The sequence below is a fragment of the Rhineura floridana genome, chromosome 1 (genome assembly GCF_030035675.1).
Source record: "Rhineura floridana isolate rRhiFlo1 chromosome 1, rRhiFlo1.hap2, whole genome shotgun sequence".
Lineage (NCBI taxonomy): Eukaryota > Metazoa > Chordata > Lepidosauria > Squamata > Rhineuridae > Rhineura > Rhineura floridana.
In genome coordinates this window covers 289,707,666-289,730,334 of record NC_084480.1, presented here as the reverse complement: position 1 = coordinate 289,730,334, position 22,669 = coordinate 289,707,666, and the positions used below count along the sequence as shown (strand labels likewise).

General features: G+C 44.1%; 1 protein-coding gene and 1 long non-coding RNA gene across 3 annotated transcripts in view; one reads left to right on the top strand and one right to left on the bottom strand.

Annotated features, from left to right (window-relative positions):
• Nucleotides 1-22,669, top strand: part of DPYS (dihydropyrimidinase) — a 70,106-nt gene that overhangs the window by 37,264 nt on the left and 10,173 nt on the right. The window contains exons 7-9 of the mRNA XM_061604805.1: nt 1,675-1,817; nt 18,233-18,440; nt 22,197-22,299. Of these exons, the coding sequence (XP_061460789.1) occupies nt 1,675-1,817; nt 18,233-18,440; nt 22,197-22,271 (426 nt within the window). The 3' untranslated portion in view covers nt 22,272-22,299. The remainder of the gene's footprint in view (nt 1-1,674; nt 1,818-18,232; nt 18,441-22,196; nt 22,300-22,669) is intronic.
• LOC133375634 (uncharacterized) lies at nt 10,509-17,296 on the bottom strand. Of its 2 annotated transcripts, none has more exons than XR_009760269.1 (4): nt 16,976-17,296; nt 14,945-14,991; nt 12,941-13,130; nt 10,509-11,144 (listed from the first exon to the last, which is right to left on the bottom strand). It is a non-coding gene; the product is annotated as an uncharacterized LOC133375634 (long non-coding RNA). The 2 variants fall into 2 exon arrangements; XR_009760271.1 differs by having other exon boundaries at nt 17,026-17,296.

Sequence of the window (22,669 nt, the reverse complement as noted above, 5' to 3'; positions counted from 1 at the left end):
ATTCCAGCAGCAGGGCAGGATCCAGAAGAACTCCCAAACTGCGGACCTGCTCTTTCAAGGGGAGTGCAACCCCATCCAGAACAGGTTGCAACCCTAAACCTGGGGCAGTTTTTCCCTTGCCCAGCAACACTTCCATCTTGTCAGTTTGTTCGCCCACATCCAGCCCTTCATAGCCTCCAGGCACCGGTTTAGGACGAATACTCCCACCTTTTCATCACATGGAAGGGAGAGATAGAGTTGAGTGTCATCAGCATATTGATGACATTGCATTCCAAATCTCCGGATGATCTCTCCCAGTGGTTTCATATAAATGTTAAAGAGCATGGGAGACAGAATGGAACCCTGTGGTACCCTGTAGGCCAGTGGCCAGGGGGTTGAGCAGTAGTCTCCCAGCACCACTTTCTGGGTCCTGTCCATGAAGTAGGAACGGAGCCACTGTAAAACAGTGCCTCCTAGACCCATCCCGACGGCTCAGAAGGATACCGTGATCGATGGTATCAAAGGCTGCCAAGAGGTCCAGCAGCATCAACAGGGCTGCACTCCCCCTGTCCGATGCCCGGCATAGGTCATCAAGCAGGGCAACCAGGGCAGTCTCTGTCCCATGACCAGGCCTGAAGCCTGATTGAAAAGGGTCTAGATAATCTGATTCATCCAGGAAAACTTGGAGTTGAGCTGCCGCCACCCTGTTGATCACCTTGCCAAGAAAGGGGAGATTAGAGACTGGCCGGAAGTTATTAAGATCCACAGGATCTAATGAAGGCTTCTAGTGAAAGCCCCCCTTGCCACCCTCTAGAGTTGGGCCGCTATGTTGGGTCACACAACTGCCAACTGCATGAATGACACAATGTTCCCTCTTTAATCAGGTTGGTGGAGAGGGCTCTGTTGATGGTGGACTTATGGAACCAATTGTCTATTGAAGTCTGCCACATCCAGCACTATGGCTCTTTTTAAATAGACTTGAATAACTTGTTTAGACAACACAAGCAGTTTTCATTACAGCATTACTCTGCTTAAAACTTTTGTTTAGGCAGGACTATCTGGACACATAGATGTTGATGTATTTTAATATCTTTTTAGCTTACTGCTAATTTAAATTATCTTTTTAAAGTTTTTTCCCCTCTTACTTCAGAATTGATATAGTGAAAGGTGGGCTGTACTTTTTTGAATAAACAAACAGTAGATAACTGAAATTCATTTATTATCCCATTCACTCTGGAGGTTGATGCTTTCCCCTGAGCAAGTGGGATCAAATGGGGACGACTGGCCCAAGGTCACCCAGTGGGCTTCTCAGCTGAGTAGGGATTTGAACTTTAGTCTCCCAAGCCCTCATTTGACACTCTAACCACAACACCACACTGGCTCTTTGTTCATTCATTCCACAGATGGACAAATATTTATAAGGAGCAGGACTAGAAATTTGGAACTGGCTGTTCCCCAAAAGAACATATCCGATTCTGAGAGTTACTGCTTAGGTGCTATAGTAGCATTCTTCAATACGTTATTAAGAGTTTATTTTTCAATATTGAAATTTTCGGCTGAGCAGTTTTCTGGGTGAGGTTAACTCACCACCACTACCACCAATAGGGAGTGAGTTTGCTTGGGTTTCTTTGCACTAGACTTTGAATTTCCTTCCTTATTAATATTCGGTTTTTTGTTTCTCATACTGTTTTGCAGCATAGTGGCAAAATGGATGAAAACAGGTTTGTTGCAGTCACCAGCACAAATGCAGCTAAAATCTTTAATCTGTACCCAAGGAAGGGAAGAATAGCAGTGGGCTCTGATGCTGACATTGTCATTTGGGACCCAAAAGCTACAAGGTATGGTCTGAGTAATCAAATCTGATCCAACCATCCTGTCTCCAGGCAAAATAATAGGACTGCTTTTTTAAAAAAAAGACATAAATCCTGATGATGGGATGGTGTCCCATTTGAATTATTCACAGGTTATTTGGTGCTAGCCGCAGCATATCTACACAAAGGCTTTGTCTAGTCAGAATATTTTCTTTAAAATCTATCTGTATTGCTAATCATATAGGAAAGCAACATTGCTTGTACATTTACATTAATTGATGTTTTCCTGAAGATGATATTATATACTATTATATTATGGCTTATTTATATACTGCTTTTTGGCCCAAAGACCCCCAAAACTGTGAACAGAATATTAATACAAAAAAGTACAATAAATGAATCAAAACAATGTTCAGTGATTTCCCTGAGAAGATGTTGCCTGTTGTTAGTATGCTGCCAAAGGTTCTTCTGGCTTGATGGGGGTATTGTTTTGTTGTTTTACTGTTTTGTTTTTATAGTATGATATATTTGTTTTTGTTTTTAACAGTGTTGTAAGTAACGTGGAGACCTTCGGGTAACAAGTGGCTATTATTATTATTGTTGTTGTTGTTGTTGTTGTTGTTGTTGTTATTATTATTATTATTATTATCATCATCATCCCTAGGCAGTTAAATTCATGGACTAGCTTATGTCTAATTTTTATACCTAAGAACATCTAAATGTTGTGCCAAGGAGTGTCACATACTTTGCTGAGAGAATACATGAGAGAAATTACCCAGGGCATATCTAGCCATTTTTAAGCCTGGGGAAAGGTCCCAATATTATGCCAGCCTCTCTGCCGGAACCAGCTTGGTTGATCACTGTACAGGAGTAAATCCCACAGAACTCAAAAAGTGTCATGGCCCCGTCAGAGGACTCCTCAGATGAGGACGACTCGGGAGTAACAGCAGCAGACCCAGGAGCAGCAGGAGACACGGAGGAGCCTCCTGAGAATCCAGCTCCTTCTGCCCCTCAGCTGCAGAGCACCCCAGGGACAGCAGAGGCCCTGCAGCCAGACACAGACAGTGAACAGGATACTCCCCCCTCACCTGCAGAACGTAGACAGCAGAAGGTCAGGCAGAAGAGAGGCAGGCCTGTCCCCTTAAGGCCCAAACGCTGAGGGCTCACACCTGCTGTCCATCCTGCTCTTTATAAGGCACACCTTGGCTGCAGCTTGTTGTTGACTGCAACGTCAGGCGTGGCTTGTGTGTTCCTAGTTTCCTGGCACCCTCTTTCGGACTGACCCCTTGACACTTGATCCCGGACCTCTACTGACCTCACTTCTGGACTCCTGACTCGGCAAGTATGCTTCGGACAAGCCTGGCCCTTATCAGCTCCCCTCCTCCTAGACCTGGCAGATTTATGACCAGACTGCCGGCTAAGGACTTTGCTTCCCTGCCAACCACCCAGGAATTTCCAGCCCCCCACCGGCACTGCTGACGCAGTGTAGAGCTGACAAAAAGCATGCAAATGATCAAACCTGCCCTCCCCTCCTCCTCCCTCCTATCCCCTCCCTCTTGCCCCTTCCCTCCCCCTTCCTTTACCCCTCCCTTCCCCTCTCCATCCCCTTCCAATCCCCTCCTCCCCCCTCCTCCTTCCCCTTTCCTCCTCATCTCCCATGGTGAGTTTCTCCCAGGACTACGACCTGGGAGACCAGGGTTCAAATCCCCACACAGCCATGAAGCTCACTGGGTGACCTTGGGCCAGTCACTGCCCCTCAGCCTCAGAGGAAGGCAATGAATACCATTTACCATGAAAACCATATTCATAGGGTTGCCATAAGTCGGAATCGACTTGAAGGCAGTCCATTTCTTTTTCAAGCATAATTGCACAGGAGTAAATTGAATTGTCGTGTCCGGGACTGGACTCAGTAACCAGACCAGGATGTGAAAGCAATTCAGTCTTTATTAGAGTAATATCCAAACAGAGGCTGCGCCTTCTCATGAAGGAACACAATACACGTGTCCAGCGACATGCAAGAGAGTTGACAGAACAAGGAATTCCTGCCCCCCCTCATCCTTATAAAGGGGACTTTCTGGCACGAATTCTCTCACTCCGCCTTAGAGTGCTCTCTTCCCCACCCCTCCTCTTTGCTCGTTTTTGTTTTCTCCGGGTTCTTGGTGAAGGTGGAGGCTCTGCCCCCTCCCCTTCTGATGATGTTACCTCTGGTATTGGAGACAGAGGGGGGTGAACGTCATGCCCATCGGGCAGGCTTTTCTCTGGCTGTTGAGGGAGTGGAATCCCCCCTCCTTCTTGTTCTAACTGCTCTGACTCGAGAAGGGGGGCTGGCGTGAGAAATTCCTGAGAGGTGTCTGTAGCTATGTCTGATGGAGTTCCAAGGCCACAGCTGCTGGGCATCACTATCTCTGAGAGTTCTCCCTCCCCCTCTTCACACAACTCTGGGAAAATGATCTCCTCCTCATCCTCTGAAGTGCCAGGGCCCCAATCCTGCATCCTGACACCATCCCCTCTCCCATGCTGTGCCCCCCCCCACTTGTCGGCTTAGGGTGATGGGGACACCGTTGATGGAATTCTTTCACTAAATCTGGGGCATTCACATCCCTCTCATTTTCCCAAGATCTGTCAGCTGGCCCATACCCCTTCCAGTGAATTAAGTACTGTAATCGATTGCGCCTCCTTCTGGAATCAAGAATCTGTTCCACTTCAAATTCTGGTTGCCCATTTACTAGAATGGGTGGTCCCGGGACTTCCACTGGTTGTAAATCGCAGGGAGGGGCTGCTTTCGTTAGCAAGGAGCGGTGAAACACAGGATGTATTTTGAAGGTAGCTGGCAACTTCAGTCTATAAGCCATGGGATTGATTTGTGCCTCCACTTGGAAAGGCCCCAATCTCTTATCCTGCAGCTTTCTACACTTGCCCGGCATCTGGAGGAAGCGAGTGGACAACCACACCTGGTCTCCTGGTTGGATGGAGGCCCCCTCCCTTCAGTGTTGATCAGCAATTCATTTGTATTCCAGTTTGGCATCGTTTAGTTGCTGTTTAAGCACCTGCTGCACGGCCTGTGAAAATGATCTCCTCCTCATCCTCTGAAGTGCCAGGGCCCCAATCCTGCATCCTGACAATAAGCATGCAAATGATCAGACCTGCCCACCACGCCTCCTCCCTTCCATCACCTTCCTTTTGCCCCTTCCCTCCCTCTTCTTTCATCCCTCCCCCTGCCCTTCCAGTTCCCTCCTTCCCCCCTCCTTCCCCCCTCCTTCCCCCTCCCCCTCCTTCTGCTCCCCTCTCCCCCTTCCTCTTTCCCTTTCCTCTCCTCTCCTCTCCTCCTCCCATGGTCAGTTTTACCTATCCTAGCCATGATTGCATGGGAGTAAATCCCACTGAACTCAATAAGCATGTAAATGATCAAACCTACCTTTCCCCTCTCCTCTCCTTTCCTCCTCCCTTCTTCCTATTCTCCCCTTTTCCTTCTCCCCTGCCCACTCCAGCCCTCCCTCCCGGTCAGTTTTACATATGCTAAGCATGATTGCATGGGAGTAAATCCCATTGAACTCAATAAGCATGTAAATGATCAAACCTACCTTTCCCCTCCTTCCCCTCTCCCTTCCTCCTCCCTTCTTCCTATTCTCCCCTCTTCCTTCTCCCCTGCCCACTCCAGGCCTCCCTCCCCATGGTCAGTTTTACCTATCCTAAGCATGATTGCATGGGAGTAAATCCCACTGAACTCAATAAACATGCAAATGATCAAACCTGCCCTCCTGCTCCCTCTCCTGCCTGCTCCCCTCCCCATCCTCCGCTCCCCATCCCCTGTGGCCAGTTTCACCTATTCTAAGCATGATTACAGGGGAGTAAATCCCACTGAACTCAATAAACATCCAAACGATCAATCGGCAAACTTGCACAGGATGCTTTTCTTACCTCCCGGATTAAAAAGCAGAGAAATTCACGAAAAGGCAAAAAACCTTGCCATTTAAGAATGTACCTATAGCCAACAGATATTTCTATCAAAGTTTTAAAAGCAGGGAAATAGGGCAGCTATAGTGAAAGCACCAGGAGAGCAGGAGATCTAACCTCTCTGTACTGCCCTACAAATTTGTCAAAATGCGAACACAATTTGGGTTGATCTTTCACAGTCTAATCCACTTCCTGTGTAGCTTGGAAGAATTTGCACATAGCAGTGGATGCACACAGGGTGGCTTGTCATGGGACTGGATAATACTATGTGTAAGTATTTCCCCATGGCCCAGGTAGTCATATTCATTCATTGGTTTCTCTGTATATCACTTTTTGGCCAAGGCCCCCAAACTGGTGAACAGAATAATGCAGAAGAATATATCATAAAATCACAGTTAAATTAGAAATGGCCTTAAGTAGCAATCAGTGACATCAGCATGTCTGGCTGCTAAGCTATCACGTTTAAATCTGTTGCTGAATCAGGAGACAAGATCTTCATGGCTTCTCCCACCCATTTCCATCTTCTCATTGCCTCCTTCCTCTGCCTCCTGTGTATGACACTCCTCTGGCCTCACTCACCACTGGCATGTGACCCTTGGAAGATTCCCTATAAAGCAGTGGTGGTGAATCTGTGGCCCTCCAGATGTTGTTGGACTACAGCTCCCATCATCATTGACCATCGACCATGCTGTCTGAGACTGCTAGGAGCTGAAGTCCAACAACAGCTGGAGGGCCACAGGTTCTCCACTGCTGCCGTAAGGGAATGTAGTTCCCTACCCCTGACTTAAAGAAACTAGTCACAGTAAACAACACTGACATAGTGGTATTGACTAATGTAGTGGCAAATTCAGAAGTGTAGGGTCCCTTCCTAATAGTTACAGCCACATCCCCTCCCCACTTTTTTTCTTTTGCTACTGGGTTGGGAATGATGTCATTGTTAATGCCCTCTTCCACATCAACAGATGTCTCTAGGAGCCAATCAGCATGAAAGGGGGGAGTGTTAGCTACTGAAAAGAGAATTCTCAGTAGCTGACTCAACTCCTTTCACTCTGATTGGCTCTAATCAGTAGGAAAGGACAAGGAGGCATGGTAGAAGACTCTTCTCAGTGGCTAACAGACTCCCTTTTCATGCTTATTGGCTTGTAGGATCCTGGAGACATAGGGACCCTGCTCCCAAAAAAGTAAGGGGTCTAAGACTCTCCAAAACGTGGACAACTACACCCCTGGGTAGTGATGGTGTGTCTCAATGTAACGCTGTCTCATATGCAGTTCACTTTGCTGACATGCAGTTTAAGGAATGTACACAAACCCTTTCCTTAAAGTGAGCATGCTTCATATAGTCAGCATATGAATGCCTTTTACCATCTCTTCAGCCATTAAGTTACTCATAATTGTCACTGTTCAAATAATGCCTTTCTTTAAAATAGCTGTATTAATCTAAAACAGCAGAAGAATGTGATCAAAATGTTATTTATTTATTTTTATTTATTTCTTCTAATTTCAGCCCAGCCCTCATCAATTAATGATCCCATTATGGGTTACAATGTTTAAATACAGCAACACAATCAGATATCCCAAACTACATAAAAATGCAAAAGTTAAAATGTCATATAAAATTTATAAAACAATCATAACTTTACTGCAGACAAATAACATTAGCAATAATGCTTCATGTTTATGAGTGACTCTGAGGCATGTCGATGATCAGTTATAGCTAAGCATTAATTCTAATTAATTTTTGACAGGAAGGGCATCAGGGTTTTATAAATCTTACACTCTTTTTGTTGAAAAGTGATGAATCTATGTAATTGTCAACTAAAATTATAAAAAAACCATATTTACATTCATGTCTCTTCATAAGAAAGGGTGTCATTTTCCAAAGATCCTTGCTCAAACATAGTTCTGCTGAAGTAAACTATATAGCTCCTATTGCAGCCTTTACCAACCTGGGGCCCTCAAGGTGTTATGGACTACAACTCCCATCAGCCCTAGCAATGGGAATTGTTCAAAACATCTGAAGGGCACTAGGTTTACAAAGGCTGCCCAACTGGGTTCAGTAAACCCTATATCTGACCTTCTTTGTACCTCTTGTGTTCATGTGCGCTAGTAGTAAGGACGTAGTAAGGATGGCCAAAATAGGCGCTTCTGATTATAAATTACAAATTGGCAGATGCAGTTCAGTTCAGAATCTTTTGCCATTTGCTGAACAATCAATAGCAACCAGGCATTTAAAGCAATTGCAGGAACTTTCAGAAGCTTCCTGGTAATGCTTTGCACTAATGAAGTTGTCAGTGATAACAGAAAACAGTCTGATGTGAAACTTTATTGAGCTGAGCTCTCCAGAACCATCTAAGAAGAGACTGTTCTTTTCTGCTTCATTTGCATGTCTAGGGGCACTTTCTAGCTGTTGTGGATGTTGCCTGGGATCCCGAAAGGCCAGCCCATACTGTGAAAGAGGCTTTATTTTGTTTTTAAAGGGGAAAAGGGAGGGTGGTATACCCTCATAGTATACCCAGTGTGCCCTATAGGGGTGGGAAACATGTTGCCCTCCAGAGGTTGCTGGACTACAGTTCCCATCATATATAGTTATTGGTCATACCTGATGGGACTGATGAGAGTTCAGCAACATCTGGACGGTCACAGGTGCTCCATTCCTGCCTTGATATTTATTTAAAATACAATTTAAAAAACCACATTGATGACACAACTAGTTGAAACATCACATTTCTAACTAAAAAAGCCCTCAACCCACTTTGTTAGAAGCACCTGGTGCCTTCCAGATGTTTTCGACTACAAATCCCATCAGCTCCAGCCAGGGCATCAGGTTGGCAAAGGCTGCTTTAAAGCTATACCCAGCAAAGAGAACCAACTGCCTGAGATGGACCAGCCAATATTGCTCACTCCTCCCCCTCCCCTGTTCTTGAGGTTTCCCCATCACTGCAGTGGCAGCAAACCAGGTGAGCTTACAGGATTTGAATCTTACTCCACAATACCTGAGGAAGAATCCTATAACCCCAGGGTAATTCTTCAAACTAAGACATTGGGGCCACCAGCACAAAATGGCCTAAGAGAGCCCCAAAGGAGCACTGACCCCTGCTTTGGTGCAGCAGCAAATACTGGCTAACCTTTAAAGAGTATCTACATGGTCACTCTCTGTGCCTTGCCCCACAGGACCTTGCTCTGAGGAACAGGCAGAGTGAGACCACTGCTAATCATAGTGCACAATACTGGGCTTGATTGACCAATGACCTATCTTGGTATAAAGCAACTTATCCATTTGTGTGTGTAGGCTGAAAACGGACCTGTAGTTCCAATTCTGTATTTCAAAATGAGTTCATAACTTTTCCTTCCGAAACTCTCCCAACTTTTTAATGATACACTAGGGGTTTTATTTGTTTCTTTACACACTTTATATTGTTTCTGAATCCATAAATTTAATGTGCCAGTGGTTTTTTTTGTATGTTCCCTTCCCTAAGGATGTTCTAGAGATAATTATACTCTGGTCCCTAACTTCTAGCATTATTCACTATTGTGACAGTAGCACAAGACCAGAATGAACAGTATGGTAATTATGTTGTAGCCTAAGACAATGTACCTTGGGAAATGTAGAGCACCACTAGGCCAAGAAGAAAAGGGGGATTGAGGATTGCATCCCCAAACCTGCTACTTTTGCTAGTTGGCAACTCAGGGGTGGGGAACCTTTTTCATACTGAGGGCCACAGTCCCATCCGGGCAGCCTTCCAGGGTGACATGCCACTGGTGGGCAGGGCCAGAGGCAAAAGTGGGTGGAACAATGAGTGTAAATGTTACCTTTGGATAGTAGGTTACTTTACACACACATTCACACACCCTTCTTGGTCTTCCATCCAGGCAGCCAAGAGGTTTAGGGTTCAAGGACATGTTCCAGCCAGGCAAAGAGACTCAAGGAGGGTACGAATTAGGACTGGTGAAGGGGTGGGGCTAAGGTGGGGGTAAAGCCTGGGAAGAGTCCCAAGGGCAAGATAGATTTATTATTTATTTTATTTATTTATTTAAAATATTTCTATCCTGCCCTTCTACCCTGTAATAGGGCACTCAGGGCGGCTTACAAAAATAAAATCAAACACGTACATAGTAAAATTGTAAACAATAAAATCACAAAACACTAAAATACATAAAATACAATTAAAATACATAAAATACTATATGTATATATACACACACACATATATATACATATATATAGGGAGTGGTACTAAAGGGGACTACAAGGGTAAAATTTAACGTAAAAGGCTGTAAAATCAGTGTCAGGCTCTCAGATAGGCCTGGAGGAGCTGCACTGCTGTCCCTAATACTCATGCACTATAATGAGAACACTTGTTTTGTGGAGCATGGTGTGTAGGCAGAGGAGCACAGTGAAAGGCAGGTGTTTGTACATTCAAGTCATCCCACTGTAAGGAGCAGAGGGCTATAGATAAACCCCATCTTACGAGCCACCATTTTAGTCCCTGCTCAAGCTGGTGGACTTCAGCAGGGATGCAGAGAAGGGGGAGGGATGCAGAGAAGTAGGGAAAATGCCCCAGGATCTGTCTGACAAGGCTGAGATCCTTCAACTTGTTGGTACATATTGCCTAAGCTTAGTGGACAACGTTGCACCTGTCCAACCTCACATTTGCCCTTCGGGACAGTGGCTTTCATGGAATTTCCAGAATTCCATGCGGGTAAGCTAGAGTGCTTCAGTGCTGCCTTGGCTGAGGATTATAAATTGTGATAAGCAAGAGTCCTGAGTGGGAGGAAGGATGGCTAGGCCCCAGCACCCACTGCAAGCTTTGCCATCCTGCATCCCCTTCCCTGCAGATGACCTGCAGCAGTTCCTTGGCTGAAGATTATAAATTAAGAGGAATAAGCAGCTGCAGCAGTCCTGAGTGGGAGGCAAATGAACCTTTGGTAAATTGAGACTGGTTCTACTAGAAAACTGTTCCTGTTATCCTGGAGACTATCTACGTTTGGAATAGGGCTCCCATGTCCTTCAGTCTTAAAGCTCAAAGATAAATAAATAATAGATCTGAATTGGGTGCTCTCGCACTGAGAATGAATGAGTTTTGTTCACAGAGATGGAAATTGTGTTTCACAGTTGCTGCTGGGTTTTTTTTTTTATCAAGCTGGTTCGAAGCTACTGACAAAATTTGATGGATAAAAGACTGTTCATTTTCTTGCTTTTTATTTCTTCAGGCCTAAAGGGATATATAACTGGCACTCCAAGAGATGAGCCTGCATTTGACAGCGATGGTTAGTGTAAATAGGTTATCTCCAAGCGGCTTAAATAAAGAACAGCTCCCTCCCACGACAGCTTGCTTTGTGCCATGACTGAAGAGAGCTCAGTCCTGGCATTTGTTTTCAGCAGGCCTAGCCTTAGAGCATCTGAAATAGAAAAGAGAAAAGGTCACTTGAGCAAGTACAAAGTGCATTTTGCTACCGAAACTGCTGATGTGTCTGTTCACAGATGTGAACACATGTATTAGATGTGTATGCAAGGAAAAGTTAATTTTTGAGAATTAGTAATATTGCTGTTGGGATCTTTACTGGAGACAATACTATGCACACAGAGACAGAAATGCATAGTCTGTGTTTGCTTACTGGGGGGGGGATTTAGGAATGTAGGATTCTGGAGCAATTAGGGTGCTTGCTCCAGAAAGCTAGGAATAAGCACACCATAGCTGCAATGGCAACACTTATTTATTTATTTATTTATTTTATTAAATTTATATCACTCCCAGAAGGAGCTCAGGACAGCAAACAAAAACACTAAAATGACTTTGAAACATTTAAAAAACGAAATACTAAAACATATTAAAACAAAACATCTTTTAAGATGTTTTGGAGTGGTTTTTAGTGGTTTTTGTTTGCTGCCCTGGGCTCCTTCTGGGAGGAAGGGAGGATATACATTTAATAAATTAATAAATAAAATAAATCTTCTTTAAAAATATCTTAAAAAGCCATTCCAACACAGATGGAGACTGTTGAAAGCTTGTTGAAAGAGATGGCTCCTGTCTAATACTTAAGGGAAGGGAATTCCAAAGTGTTGGTGCTACAACACTTCGTATGTTGTGTGGAACGGACCTACTGATAAGATGGTATCTGCAGAAGGCCCTCACCTACAGATATTTTACAAAAGAATAAAGATTTTAATGTTAGAACATGCCAATAAACAATGACTTAAAAGCAACAAAATGGCTTTGTAGCTTAAAATGCCACTTTACAGAGATAAACAGAAAAGAAAAGGAGTAATGCTCCATTGCTAACTAACCTACTCATTGTCTGGACCACCTGCTTAATGGCTAATTGCGGTCGATGGGTGAAATAATACGCAGACAACAGCAGCTATGGTTGAATAAAGGGCCACTTTATTAAATTCAAACAAAACTTTAAAGCGACCTGCAGAGGTGAAACCTAAGTGCGGGAACTAACAATAGGCAATCAGCTTGCCCTACAGCTCTCGGGTGACCAGCCCCTGCTGGAGCCAAGGGCAAGCCCCTTTTGCTTATCCCTGTTTCGGCCACACCTTATAGGTGAGTAGGGAGACCTTCCTACGTCACCCAGCCCCGGGGCCGTAGAACCCTTGGGTGGATGAGGTAAGTTGGCCCCAAAAGCAGCCCATATCCTGTCTTCAGGCCATAAAACCCTGAGAGACAGGCATCTGGAACCACCCTTCACCTCCAAAGGTGCCTAAGGGGGCCACCTAGCTGTCGTTACTAATTTCCCCTCCCGCACTTTACTGCCACAAAAAGGGGACAAATCTCTATTTAGTCCCCTTTTCCCCACTGCGTAGAAGAACTTCCAGCAGACTCCTCTGCAGGTCTTGCAAAAAGATGTCGTCCCCTGTGTCCGACAGGTGAATGCCATCGGCCCTATAGAGTTCAACCCTAGAATGCTGTATGAGCGGATGTGGAATGGGCAACCCACCATCCCCAAGAAGCACCAACCGAATCTGTCGGTTGACCCTCTTACGTGCCCAGTCTATCCTCCTGGGGTTCCAAACTCCACGCCATTCCCTGCATGGCAGTATGTCTGACCAAAGCAGACAAACTGAAGGCCAACGCTGCCTTATAACACACATGTTGCTACATGCCTGAACAGTAAGGGCCCTGCCCTTAAGTAAACTCAGGTCATTACCTCCCAGGTGAATGACCAAAATGTGTGGAACTTCACACACTAACCCTTGCCAGAACAGGGCGGGTAGGAGCCCATCCCAGCGCATCCCTCGCTGGCCAAGCCATTGTACAGTAGCTCGTTGACTGAGCCCCAGCTGCGAGCCCATCCGAGACGACGCGGCCCTACGGCCTGCCCAGAAAATCATGCTGTGGCCGCAGATTAGGATGCACATCCGCTCCGTCCCCCTCCGGCAACCTGCCAAAACAAGGCAATGCCATTAGGCTTCTGAATTACCATGCCCACTCATGGGGCGGATGTAACTCCTATAGGCCCCAGAAGCCCACCTTCCAACAGCTTGCAGACTGGCCCTTGGGAAACCCAGCCCCGCTGCTGTGGAAGCCGCTCCAATTCTAAAAGAGTGGGTCCCAAAAACTGATGGGTCTATTCCTAATCTGTGCAGAGCCTTCTTAGTAAGTGCCCAACATTGATATTTAGTGAGAGGATCACCGTTCCTGTGAACAAATAAATATCCACTCTCTGCTCCTCTAGCTATCGTAAAGATTTGCAGGGCCTGCACTGGGCAAATGTGTGGCAAAGGGGAAGGAGCTAAAATAACAGTCTGTCCTCTGCCCCTCTGGTCAGTCTTAGACCTACGTAAAGTGAGGTAAGCGCTGCCTGCTTTCATGTTGATATCTGAAATTAAAAGGGGCGCGCTGCGACTGGTCCAACTTAGACCCAGCCACCTCCAATTCGAAATGCCCCCCAAAATAATGTAAGGGACACTGCTTGAAATAGCTGGATTTCATAGCTGGAAGAGCATACTGATGACCATCGGCTCATGAGTGTCTCTAAAAGTTCTGGAGATATAGGACGGTGGTGATCGGGGCCTCTGGGTGCTCCCTAGCCCACCCAGCCAACATGCACCGGACCCTAAAATCCATGGAATGATCTCGAAAACCCTGTGCCTTAGCTAGAAGTGGAAAAACTCCAGGATCCTAATCTGCAACAGTTAAAGCATGTCCCTGTGCAGCTTGCAGCCCTGGGCCGCAGAGTCAATCTTGATACCCAGAAGGTGAACACTGGCACACAGCCAATCTTGATACCCATAAAGGTGAACACTGGGGCAGAATCCTCCATATTCCCAGTTTTCAAGGGAAACCCCAGTTACATATCCATACTATATGCTGTGACCTCAGGTGCTAACATGCACCCCAAAATCTGCCCTACCAATGAACAGCCCATCATACAGATAGTGCCCCACTGTTTCTGAGTCCACTTGTCTCCTGACTGCCCCCTACCAGAAGGATCTGAAGCACTCTATGCGAGAAATATAGCAGTCCATAGGCAATGCTCTGCCACCTGTGTGCACCATGTTAAATGAAGCATAGAGCACCGTTCCTAGACTTATCAGGTATGAACCCGTTACTGCCTGACCCCTTAAATAAGACTGGTTGTGAATCAGGCGTAATATGCCCACTGCCTTTTAAGGCCCTACCCGACTCGGGTGGCCAGGAAGGGGCCAAGAACTCTGCCCAACTGTACATCTTTACACTCTGTCCCTGGCAATTACCGCCATAACTAAAACAGATTGAAGATTGTAGGCCATGAAGGCCAGCCGGGAGTTGGAGGCCATGACTGCCCCCCCCAGAAGGAGCTGAAGCACTCCATGTGAGAAATATAGCAGTCCATAGATAATGCTCTGCCACATAAAAATGCATAAGGCATCTTTATCACAGGCGCGCACCATGTTGAATGAAGTGCAGCGCACTATCCCATACTACCCAGTATAAACCCATCACTGCCTGACCCCTTAAACAGGACTGGTGGTGAATCAGGTGTAATATGCCCTCTGCATCCTAGGGCCATAACTACGACAGATTTAAGACTGTATGCCCTGAAGGGCAGCCGGGAGTTGGAATCTGGGATCAGGAAACCAAAAGAAAAACACCATAACACAGACAAACCTCCCTTTAAACTGGGTAGCCAGTAAGCGAAGTTCGTAGTCCCTCAAGTCTAACTGGGGAGGGACACATGTCCCTGAGCAGCTTAAGCTGGGGGCTTCCTCTTACCCCCTTGAAGGCCTCCGGCCTAATATCTCACTGCTGTGCATATCCTTCTGCAAAGAAAGGAGGTAAATCATTTATGAGTAAGTACACTTTACCAACTACTATTCCATGGCAGCTAATCCAGTTCCCCTAAAGCACAGAGACTGAAGATATGCTGCTGTCACCAATATTTGGACCCACCACAGCTTTCTCCTAGTGGGTTTCCAAACAACCATAAGAATAAATGTTCAAATGCAAAATGTGCATGCTACATTGATTTCAAGTAACTGATATCAAAATAGAAGTGCCAATGTAAAAGTTGCATGCTATATATGACTGCAGGTAAATGATATCAGAAATCCTAACAAAGGTTTTTTTGTTGTTGTTGTTACAAAATCATCAGGAAAGGGTGAAAGTCTGCCTGGAACTTAAAAGGCAGCCTCTGTGTCAACAGGAATCTAAAATCCTGTCAAGGCCGCCCCTGCTTTAGTAAAGTCTAAGATCCTAGAATTAGGATAACAGCCTTATAAGCAGTCTGGCTTTCCTTTTTATTCCTATCCTCCCATCAAGCCACATTATAATCTGCTAGACCTTCAATTCTCTGCAGAAGTTTGCATGTCCTTCTTTAATACAACAAATGCCATATGCTTTGTTTTTGATACGAGACTAAATTCAAATAAATGCAACTTCTGTCTCAGAGGTAACAATTGGCATGGCACTGACACTTGAAAAAGGATCACTGTGAACTAAGTTATGGTGATTTAGACATTTTCTAGCAAAACCTTGTCATCTGTGCACACCACTAGTATCTAAATAGGACAGGCACAAAGTCCCAGAAGGCTCACCCGGCCCCACCAAGGCCACCATATAATGTAATGATAATAGAATTAATTACCTCAACCTAATATATTCCTGGGCCTATCAAGAAGTCGGAAGCTTAGCCAAGAGCTCCGTGTCCCCCAACAGCCACCATGTAATAAATTAATAAAATAAAGTACCTGCAACCTAATATACCAGATTGAAGGTGTTGCTAGATATGGCACTAAGTTCTGGGAGAAAATTAGGCAGTCATACACTTCCTGCCTGTGGCTGGCACCTGCAAGAAGCAGTGCTGGCTTGCACCATAGTGGCTTTCCCTAATGTTCTAATTCCATTGCTCAGAGCAAAGCCAAATTGCATGCATAGTCTCAGGGCATGTGCAGAGTTTCAGTTGAATGGAGCTACTCACTGATTGACTACAAAATCTATACACATGAAGGATGATGGAAAGGAGGGTTGTGTTTCTGGACTGGAGCCCTAGAATCTCTTTTCCAGAAATTAAGAACTGGTTTTCCTACTTTGAAAAGACTGACCACACAAGTGGCTGTGGGTAGGGGACATAGTTCTGTGGGACAGTGCATGCTTGGAATGTAGGGGCTTCAGAAGATTCATAGAATCATAGAATAGTAGAGTTGGAAGGGCCATCAAGTACCCTGCTGAGTGCAGGAATCCAAGTTAAAGCATTTGTGGGTCTTCACTTAAAAGGATCAGTTATTATTTATTCTATTTATTTAAGGTATTTATGTACCACTTTTCAGGCAGACTTCACAAAGTACTTTACATAAGATTATTATAACCATAAGCATCAATTTTAAACAAAATGTTACAATAAAATGGAAAAGAAAACTTGTTGGTTTGGAAGAAGTTGCTTCTTTTCATTCCCCTCAGGACAAGCTGGTTCTGCAAAAGCCCCTGTGGGGGCAATTGAAGGAGGGAGGACCCACTGTGGGAGCTGGATGGGGGCAATTCCCTCAAATTTCTTTCTTCTCTACTTCCCTCAGGGCAAGAAGGTCCTTCAGATGCCCCTGTGGGGGCTGGATGGGGGCAATTCCCTCAAATGTCTTTCTTCTCTACTTCCCTCAGGGCAAGAAGGTCCTTCAGATGCCCCTGTGGGGGCAGTTGGGGGAGGGAGGGGCCACTGTGGGGGCTGGATGTTGGCAGGTGATATGAAAGATCTCTCTTTGCCCAAGACCCAGACAGCCAATGCCCCTCAGAGTAGACAGATAACAATCTTACCTGGTATAAGACATATTATGTGGCACCTTCACCTTTTAACTCCCAGTTACCTGTTTTAATGCTGCTTTTGATTCTGTATTGTTTTCTTTGTTTTTGATATTACATGTTGCATTGTTGCTGTAAGCTGTCCTAGAAAAGGTTTTGAAAGACGGGGATACAAATATCTAGAATTGAATGAATACATAAATATGAAAAATTAGCGTTTCCGGGATGTCTGCTGCAAGTCCCTGAGGTGAACAAGAATACAAAAACATTGGAAGAGAGAATGCATGCCTAGAAAGAAACAAGCAGTAAACATGAAGCCAGGAGAGTTGCAGGCGTTGTTTCCGACAATTTAAGAGAGCTGGGATTCTGTGAACCAAAGTCTTTTATTAACCAGCCTCTCTTTTTCTCTATCCCGCCTGCTCCCTCCCCCTCTCTGCTGGTAGCTGTTTCCTCAGTCTGTATCTTCCTTCTATGTCACTGTGTTATTTCCCCTGCCTGCTTTCCTGTAGTCCAGTGGCAGAAGATCTGTTTTGCATCCAGGAGGTCCCTGGTTCAATCCCTGGCATCTCCAGGTAGAGCTGGAGATTCTGTCTAAACTCCTGGAGAGCTGCTGCCAGTCAGTGTAGGGAATACTGAGCTAAATGGGCTGACTTGACATCAGGCAACTTTCTGTTTCCCTAACCTTCTTCCTCAGTTCTATGCCCTGACAGAAGGAGCTTCAAGAAGGTGCAGCTCCTGCATAGGTTTTCAAACATACACATCCCTTAAAAAAAAAAAAATCCAACCCGAAATTTGCTCTTATAAACTAAGATTCCACACTTGCCTATTTTCCAGGAAATTCTTATTTAAATGTACTGAAGCTATTCCATGTAAATCTTTTTCACCATTTGCAACTATTCAATTAACCGCTGGTGCTGTTTGCGTTGTTGCCATCATTTTTGGTTGCTTACAAAATATATAGTCCAAGGGCAACCCAACCAGAAGTTCTCTTGCAGAAGCCTTATTTAAGTTGATGAAAGCTGGGCAAGACCTCAGATTTGTTTTTTCAGTAGGTTGCATCTCAAATCTGTGTTTTAAAAGACCATCCTAAATACTCAGAAGTAAGCCCTGCTTATCTCAGTGGACCTTACATCTAAGGAAGGGATCTTGGGATTGCAGCATTTTAACATCTGGGTTTTTCTTAGTCTTCAACAATATGAGTAGAATTTAAAATCTGGATCAAAACAGAAGAGCCATAGTAACAGTTTGCATCATCATTCTTTCCAAACACAGGACAATCTCAGCAAAGACTCATCATCATGCCATCGACTCCAATATATTTGAAGGCATGGTCTGTCACGGGGTACCAGTTGTGACCATTTCACAGGGCAAAGTGGCTTATCAAAGTGGAGTCTTCCATGTCACAGCAGGAGAGGGGCGATATATTCCTCGTGAACCATTTCCTGAATATGTCTACAAACGGATCAGGCAGCGGGATCAGGTATGGTTTGTTAAAAATCATATTTCTATAAACCTTTATGGAAAGCATGAAAAGTGCTAGAGATTACAGGAATCTCTCTCCTTTGACCAAAAATAGAGCAAATGATTAAACCAGGGAAAGTCTTACTGAGCCATTTAAATTAATGCACAGTTCTTATGGCTCTCTTTCATATCAGTATCTGTGGACTTCTTGAAAAGAGGAACATGTCGTTTCAAAAAGGTAAGCTGCAATAGTGTGAGATTTTGAGCAGGGGGCAGTAAACAGCCAACTCTGAGCATTCCTTTCAGACATACGGCTGCCTTTCCGTTCTTTCTAGGCCAGTAATATTTACAGAGCAATCCTATGCATGTTTACTTGAAAGTGAAACACCCATTGTGTTCAATGGAGTTTACCCCCAGATAAGCAGCTGCAGCACATGAAGGGAGGGAGACAGAGCTATGCTCGCTAGGTTGGGGCAGGGAAGTTGGCAGCCTGAAGGTGTGCCCGCACCTCTTGGCCAACACCAACCTGAAGTTCTCAGAACCTTGCTGACAGCCCACCCCATCTCCATCCCAGTGAACACAGCACCACTGATGGGGGGGCACTCCTGCCGCCCTTTTGTGCATCACTGGTGCAGGTAACCGTGCATAAGCTTAAAAACTTAGAATTGGTTATTGTGATAGCTAAGCTATCCTCAATTCTTAAACATTTTTCAGGGTTCAAAGCATGCATTTGAGGAGATACTGTAATATCAAGTCAATAAGGAGTGTGGTTTGATGAACAGAGAGATCAGAGCTCTCATAATGGTGCGGGAAAGGTGTAGGTTGCTGGAGAGTCTAGTGGTCTGGTTTTCCACAAAGACAGCAAGGAAAGCCAAGGGTTAAGGTGTTCAGAAAGCTCAAGGACAGATGTGCAGCTGGCACAGAGCTTCTGTTGTCTATAAAACCTTGAAACCAAAACCGCTTGGTGTGGGGGATGTTAGTAGGAAAGTGTTCTCATCTGTATTGCAACCTTTAATGTCAGTACAAAGACTCTTAATACTAAAAGGCCTGTGTGTTGGTCTCTTCTATCGGGCGATCTCTCGGGTTCTTCGGGCTGGCTCCTCTGGGTACACACATCGCATTACACCGCTGCCAACAAAAGGGACCACAAGCATGGGGCGAGTGTTCAAGCACAAGAATCATGAGGCCATATGAGTCGTGAGATCTTCTACACAAATATAGGAAAATTGTAGTTTAACCAGTGCAGCTCTAGCTTTGGGAGCATGACCAAGAAGTCTCAAACAAGAGTGCAAGGGGGGAACCTCATAAGCGGGTTGAAAGTGGGTGGGTTTTCTGAAAAACGTACAGCTGTTCAAAATTGTCACACCTAAGCTTTGATAAGTCTCCATGAAAAGAGCACCAAGTAAATGCCCTACAAGTGCGGACTACAGGCATGCTGCTTGTGTGTAAAGCCTACACAAGCAAAGCAAGCGAGGGCAAGTGTGCTAAGCTCCGCCATTGTATCACGATACCTGCCACCTTACATAAGAAAGAGAGCAAAGGCTGAAGCAGAGAGCCTCCTCTACTTGTAGAGGCTCCCCGCATTGTTAGAACCCTGCAAATTTGGTGTTTTTTAAAAATTAGATGGAGAGCTTCTACTAGAGGAGGCTCGCTACTTCAGACTTTGGCCTCCAATAGGCATAGTGGCAGAGGACGGGTGAACAAGTTCACCCCACTGGCTCTGGTTGCCTTTAACCTTTTATACACAAGCAGCAGCATCATATAGACGTCATGTAAATCGGTTACTTAAATTTCTTATTTGGATTACGAAGCAAAAAGTCTCAGTTTAATTTTTTTCCTTTGTACTTTGAGAGCTTTGCAATTTGCTGATATAGCTATTAAAACATACTGATTTACAAACACAGATTCAAAATAGCATATTATGGTATAATAGGTACATTTAATTTCATCCATTCCGTAGTGTGATATTATTAGTGTTTTTCTGAACTATGATAACATTTATTGCCTTATTTAGTGTATAATTGAATTAAGTTCAGCTTAGTGTCAGCTGTACACATTATGATTGTAGAATTTAATTAAACAAAATAGCAATACCATGTATTTGATTAATTTTTGACAAATACGTCTCACATATATTAATAAAGGAATGTTATTAATAGAGAAATGCACTCATTTTTTTACTTGCTAAAATTGAACTTGAAGTTAATTCAGATAATGCTGGGAAAGTTGTTAGGCGTGTTTATTTAGAAGTAATTTCCACTGATTCTCAAGTAGATGTACATAGGACTGCAGCTTTAGCCTGCAGCCCTATGTATACTTACCTGGGAGTAACCCATTGAACAGAGTAGTGCTTAATAGTAGTGTATTGGTTAGAGTGTGGTTAGAACGTGGTGTAGTGGTTAGAGGGTAGGACTAGAACCTGAGAGACCAGGGTTCAAGTTCCCACTCAGCCATGAAGCCCACTGGGTGACCTTGGGCCAGTGTGTCTCTCAACCTAACCTACTTCACAGGGTTGTTGTGAGGATAAAATGGAGAGGGGTAGAAGGATGTCTGCATGCCACGTTAAGCTCCTTGGAGGAAAGGTGGGATATAAATGTAATAAAAAAATAAAATTAAGTATGCATAGGGTTTATTTGCTCATTAGATGGATATTTATCTTGCCCAAGACCACAAGTTCAACTTCAGTGTGATACCTGCTACCTACACCACGAGCAAATAATTCAATATAATTCAGATACAACCACCTATATTACAAGGGCAAACTCACACATAGTTACATCCATTCATAAATATCCTATATGCATTCAAAAATATCCTTCATAGATGTATGTATGTTCTAAAGTGCAGCTGTTACTTTCAAACAATGCAGCCAAGAACTACAAGAAGTGAGACCTAGAAATAAAACAAAACTGATATTGCAAGGTAGGCTAGGCAGATTGTTCAATACAGTTTCAGGTAAAGGAAGGTATATGAACTATTCATGAGCAACCGTTATACATCTCTCCAAGCAGATCCTCCTCTGTCCACTCATTCAAATTTCACAAAAATAAATTAATACATGCAATTAAGCAATGGATATTCTTTAGTCCAGTAGAAATGGCAATGTTAGGGGTAGGGATGGATGGATCTGTCAGTTTCAGTTCTCTCAGTTTCTAATTTTTCCATTCTTAAACTCAGTTCACATATTTACAGCAATTTGCTATTTAAGAAAAACTCATGAAAATTTGTCAGCATTTCAATGCAGATTTCTCCTAATGAGCATATTTTAATGCAAATATGCCTAATATACACATTTTTGCAAAGCAATTTTCCCTAATATAATGTATTTGGTATGTTATTTTCACTAATATATGGGATTTTTATGCACACTTTACCCTAGTATATACATTTTTGTACACTTTTCTTGGTTGGAGAACTGCATTGCAAAATTCAGAGAAGTTCAAATTTCAAAGGATGGCTGTGTTTTTGCATATTGTTTTAGCAAGTGCAAATTGAGTAGGTTCACCTTTAAATGCAAACTTAATTGAATTTCTCTCCCATTGTTAGAAGTGAGTCCATATTCAGAGAGTTCATATGCAGGTCTAATGTGTAAATTCAGACATGGGTCAATGAGTAGGCTTCCAGCAGAGAGCTTGGAATGGCAATAGATTGAGAAGATGAGAAAAGTAGTCCTATAGCTTGTCCCAAATTCTTGCATTTTAAAATGTTGTTAAAAATAAAGTCTGCAGCCATAATGTAAAAAATGAAATTAAAACAATGAAGCATGTCATTGCAGGTCTGCCAGCCTGTTCCTGTCAAGCGAGCACCATATGTGGGCAAAGTGATTTCACTTGCTGCAGAAGGAAAATAAATCTCATGATCCAGTTCATCTTTAGCAGGTAACTGTCTCATTTGGTCAGCATAAACTGATTTCTCTTAATCCAGTTCTAGTCCAATGCAACAACCTGTGGGATGAACATCCACATCAAAAGACCCTATCTTTCGAATCAGGGCACTTGCCTTTACTGCATCGCCCACCTCTCTGAAAATTATGTTTAACTAAACACTTAGAGCACTTTCAGATCTTTTGAACTCATACTTCTCAGCTAAGGAATTGTAATATTGTAGATCCGAAGAGAGGCTATAGATAATTCGGCACCCTACCAAAATAGCAACTCCCATGACTTGGAGAGGGGGTGAGGTGGGGAACCAGCACAGTCAAGGCAAACTCAAAGCAGATAGTGTTCTTCAATTGTGGGTCCCCAGATA